Genomic DNA, 5014 nt, shown 5'->3' on the forward strand with positions numbered 1-5014 from the left:
ACTTACATCCGTACGGATAAAGGAAAATAAAATTTTACACACAAAAAAAAAAAAATGAACTTCAAGTCATTAATCAGAATTAAATTATTTTATTTTTTTTGTAACTCAGGTTGGCACTCCAAATGTGCAGTTGTTACGTTATCGACTGAGCGAAGTGCACTCCACCCGAGCAAACAAACAAACAAATAAACAAACGAATGGTGGGGCGAGTTAATTGTTTCGCCCCCCCACACAAACAAACACATGGCAGATCTCCTGCCTAGCGAAACATATATATACCAATTTGGGGAACATTCTAGTGGTTCCAGTGTAACCGCGCTGGTTTTCAAGAAAGAAGGTGTACTAGTTCCCATCGTCCCGCTTCTGACCCTGTGCATACGGCCCCTTATTCTCCCCTTCGTTATCTGCGTTTATGTCACCCAACTCCATGTCTCCGCTGGCTTTGCCAAACTGGTAGTATTTATTTATTGAAGACACGTCAAACCAGCTACTCTCTTTGGCGTAGGAGTGTATTAAATTAAAAATACCTAGTCCATTATTTTTTTCCTCATTGTTTTGTTTCTTTTCGCTGTCTTCCGGGTTAATATATTGGCTGATGCTGAAAATGCTTTCTCCTTCTTCTTCCTCATCGTTGTCGTCTTCCGCTTCTTCGATTTCTTCATCCTGATTTTTATCTTGACCTTCATTCGATTTTTTTTTTTTTTTTTTTTTTTTTTTCCTGCTTACTTTCAGCTGTTTCTCCTGTTTTGGTCCTGCGTAGTTCCTTCGCATTGCTAATTTCTTGTTCCTCCTCTTCATTCATTTTTTTTTCAAACTGTTTCACCTTTCCTGTGATGATACTTTCTGCTTGGTTGTCATCATCCCTTAGCCAGTCGCCTTCATCCCTCGGGGCAGAGTTTTCCCTAAAGGGGTAGTAAGACTCATTATTGGCGTCATTTGGGTTATGGTAATATGCGTGTCTTTTTAAGCTGCCTGTGAGACTTTTCCTTTCCTTACTAAGTCTGAACTGTTTTGTTTGTTGATTTTCCTCCACGGAGTTGCTACGGGAGTTGCAATGAGAGTTGTAACGACAGTTGTTCCTCGTTTCTTTCTCTTCCTTTCCATTCCCATTACGATAAGTTATGGATTTTCCTTTTAGTAAATCGTATTTTTCTCCCTGTTCCTGCTTCTTCCCCCCTGAATCGCATTTCTTCCTTCGGTTGAATTCGACGAAGGAGTCACTTTTGTACAACACGTGTTGGTCTGCTTGATCGTCCTCTTCATCGGAGGGATGTTCCTCTCTATAGCCACGTTGGTCATCAGTTCTTTTTTCGCCCCTGCCACGGTTATGGCGACTTTTCTTCCCACTTTTAATAATTTGCTGTCCCGCTACGTTGAAGCTAGACAAATCTTCTTCGCTTACATAACTGTCATACATCTTATAGTCGTTCGTGTTAGTCATTGCATTGTCTTCGGTGATTCCCTGGCTAGGTTCGTTACTATCTGCATGGCGTGAGTGGCTTCCCTCATTCGCAGAACGGAGTGACTTCTGATGGTTCTCCCCGGTTGCCGCGTCGCTACGATCACAATTCAGTGGCGTACGCTTCTTCTCTTCGTAACTACTTGGGCATGAACCAATCTGATTTGGCAACATCCCCTTTGAGTCCTTCTTATGGTTAGTGCGTGGTGGTTGCCTTCCCCTCCCTGCAACGTAGTACTCCCCAGTGCTCCTGTTCATGTTGATGCTTTTCGATTTGCTTCCTCCGATGGGGAGTGACCTGGGCACACTTGAGGACTTCACATGTTGGTGGGTCCGATCGGTCTGGTTGGTCGAATTGCTGAAAATGTCATTTCCCGTTTCGTTGCTGCTATTTTGGCTAGTCACAGTTGCATTTTTATTTCTTTTTAAGTTCTTTTCATTGCTGCTTAAAATTTTGTAGTAAAAGGTGTTCATGTTATTTCGCTCTCGTACGTTCTTCGCTTTTTCCTCCCCATGTTGGATATCCTCATCATATTCATCCTGTTGGTTTTCCTTTTCCTCTCCCCTTCTACCTCTCCTATCGCAGTTGTTTGGCGGGGTCATTTCCTTCGCATCTTCTTCATGCGTTCGCTTTGGTTTTGGCGATCTCTGGGGCGTGTGGCTCTGCCCCCTAGACGCTTTCCCCTGGGAATATTTCCTCTCTCCTTGACGCTCCGCTTTGCTGTCCCTTTTAAGCACTCGGTTGGAGAAGAAGTTCAGCAGGGGAACTCCATCAAGGGCAGACAAATTGGACGGGCTAAAATTGCCCGGGGTGAAGCTCACAGGGGAAAAGATCCCTGGGGGGAAGTTCCCTGGAGTGGAGTTGGCTGGGCAAGACTGGTCCCAATTGGTGCTTCTCGCTTGGTCCTTGTTTGCACCATCAGTAAGTGCTGTACCATTGGGGTTGAGCTGTTCCTCCACGTGGGTAAAATGGCAATTGTTGATATCTCCAATGAAAAATTTGAACTGTCCATCGAAGGGAATATCCTCCCTCTCAATATTATCAAAGAGGAAGCTAAGTTCAGGACTTAAATTAACAGACTCGGATTTTTTAATCAACAGCTTTGCTATGAGAATATCATCGTTGCTTTCATTGTACTTTAACGATTTTAATAATTTTAAAATTTTTTCAAATTTATGTTTCATTAGGTAGCTTTTTAATATTTTCAACAGAGCAACGGAAATCAAGAGAATGGTTTTTATGCTCGTACTGAAGAGGTAATCCCATATGACTATTACACTTTTGATGGGGAGACTAGCAATGAATAGTGTTAGTAACCACTGGTGTAGGTACACAGGGGGGAATACTTCCTCCTGATTGAAATGGTCAACCAAGTCGGGAACTTCACATTGTAATATTTTCTCAAACAGGTAGATGTATCTATTAAGTAGAGGAAATTTTTCTTTATAAAATTCCTTCAGGTGATAATTATTCATGAGACTAACTAGTACGCAGAACGTTTCCATTTCGTTGAAGTTGCTGACTATGAGTAGGAGTCCCACGAGGAAATTCATCCCTTGACAGTACCCTACAGACGGTTCATAATTTGAATACGCATTTAAAATGCGAAAAAGCTGCTCCTGAGCATATTTATCAAATATTAACAACTCGGGGAAGGTCCTCGATATATCTATTGTTATCAAATTTGTATAATTGGACTTTTTTTTTGATAAAAAATAATATTTTTTTTGAAATTTGTTCAGCAGAATTTTACTGTTGGTTATTTGGAACCACACTTTCCACCTATATTTTTGTGGGATCCCTCTTTTTACTCTCCTTAGGAAGGTCGTTTTGTGTGTCTTCATGAACCAGTTGATGTCTCTGTTAATCATAGAGGACCACTTCTCCAATACACGTACGTTGTTCTTTTCCCCACATGAGAGTAGTTCGTTTGTGTAGTGCCTCCTTAACCCTATCGTTGGATCGTACAGCCTTTTCTGCGTTTCCTCCCAGTTTTCCATAAACTTGGTTTCTTCATCGAGGTCGGCACAGGTGGAGTCGTCTTGCCCCTCGCTGGGCCCGCGGCTTCGCCGTTCCCTTGGTCGGGAGGTTTCCGCAGCTGCTTCGTTGGTTGCTTCATTAGCATGTTTGTTAACAGCTTCCTTCGCTGATGCGCCGTTTTCACCCCTGATTGGCTCTGCACTTCCCCTCCCCGAACAATCCCTACCGTGGTGGCTATTTTGCCTCCTTTTGTGTGCATCGCTGTGCCCCCCTGATTGACTTCCCCGTCGGTCATCACTATGCGAACCAGGTGCATTCTCCTTCCTTCGATGGTGCTTCCTTCTATCACCTGCGTTTCCCGAATTTTTGTCCCCTTCGCTGTGGTCTTCGTCGATAGGGCGCAGCTCCACAGCGTTTGGATCCCCCATTATCACGTCGGGGGGCGATCACGTTATCTTAGCTTCACTGATTAGGCACGTAAAAAGGAAAAAAAAAACTCACAATAAATTGGTCACCGCGTAGCCGTCAATCTGGTTTCCGCAAAGCAGTGGCATAGACGCAATTACGTGCGCTTATCACGAAACAAATATATGAACATACTACACGCTACATAAGCATGTGGGTGGAACAGGTTGATGCGAGGAGGGAAAAGACGACGTAGTAACAAAAAAAAGAAACAGTGTCACAGGTTGCATGTGTCCTGCAGGACTATCTAACGTAGTCTACTGCAATAGAACAACAGTAAATAGGGACACCGATGAGAGGACAACTGCTAAGTTGCTATGTCCCCCTCCATGCGAGCACTACAAATGGCTGTCCTGCTCTTCCCCGCATGGGTAATTGGTGCTTACGGTAAATTAGCACTTTCCCTTTTATGGCTACGAGTTGGTAATGCCATTTCTGCTATGACTCGGTTGGCTATGTAAATTCATGCTGCGGTAATTAGCAATTGGTTAAACGGTTATTCACTAAGAATACAAAAAATGGTGGCAGGTACCGTCCATAAAATGGAACTTTTGGGGATCCTTGCAGGTACGGCAAAAATAAAAGTCCTGCAGGAGTAACTACTCTGTTTTGTTCTTTTCCTTTTTTCCTTTATCTTTGCCGTTACTGCGCGCTTCATCAAATATGTCAGATATGTTCTACTTAAGTTTTTCCGCCTTTTCTGTTCTTCCCTCAAATAGCAATTTTGAAAAAAAGCATAAAAAGGGGAACAGACGAAATTGCTCCAAAAATCGTAAAATATATGGAAAAAGCGATGGACATTACGATTTTCTGCTAACAGTGGAGCAAGTTTTCCTTTCGCTAATTATGTCCTCCTAACGAGGTTGACGAGGTCATGACTTCATGTATTGGATATTTATATTTTATATGCTCGTTTCATCCCTCCGGAGTGGAAAAAAAAAAAAATTCTCTGGTTACGCGCATATTATTACAGTTCGTTTGACCTGCCCCCGCAAAAACGGGTTTCGATTTTCCCCTTTATCATACGTATAAATAAAATTAGGAACGAGTTGAATATATGTCCTTCATGAGGGAAGGGACTACCATCCGCAGCACTTGTGCGTAAACAA

General features: G+C 42.8%; 1 protein-coding gene across 1 annotated transcript; it reads right to left on the bottom strand.

The window, feature by feature from the left end:
* Window positions 1-342: 342 nt before the first annotated feature.
* PCOAH_00018530 (GTPase activator protein) lies at window positions 343-3868 on the bottom strand (the record flags this gene model as incomplete). The annotated part of the gene is made up of 2 exons (XM_020058662.1): window positions 343-680; window positions 727-3868. The coding sequence occupies 2 exons, from the start codon at window positions 3866-3868 to the stop codon at window positions 343-345; spliced, it is 3480 nt and encodes a 1159-aa protein (XP_019914103.1).
* Between the last annotated feature and the right edge of the window lie 1146 nt (window positions 3869-5014).

Source organism: Plasmodium coatneyi, chromosome 7, assembly GCF_001680005.1.
Source record: "Plasmodium coatneyi strain Hackeri chromosome 7, complete sequence".
Lineage (NCBI taxonomy): Eukaryota > Apicomplexa > Aconoidasida > Haemosporida > Plasmodiidae > Plasmodium > Plasmodium coatneyi.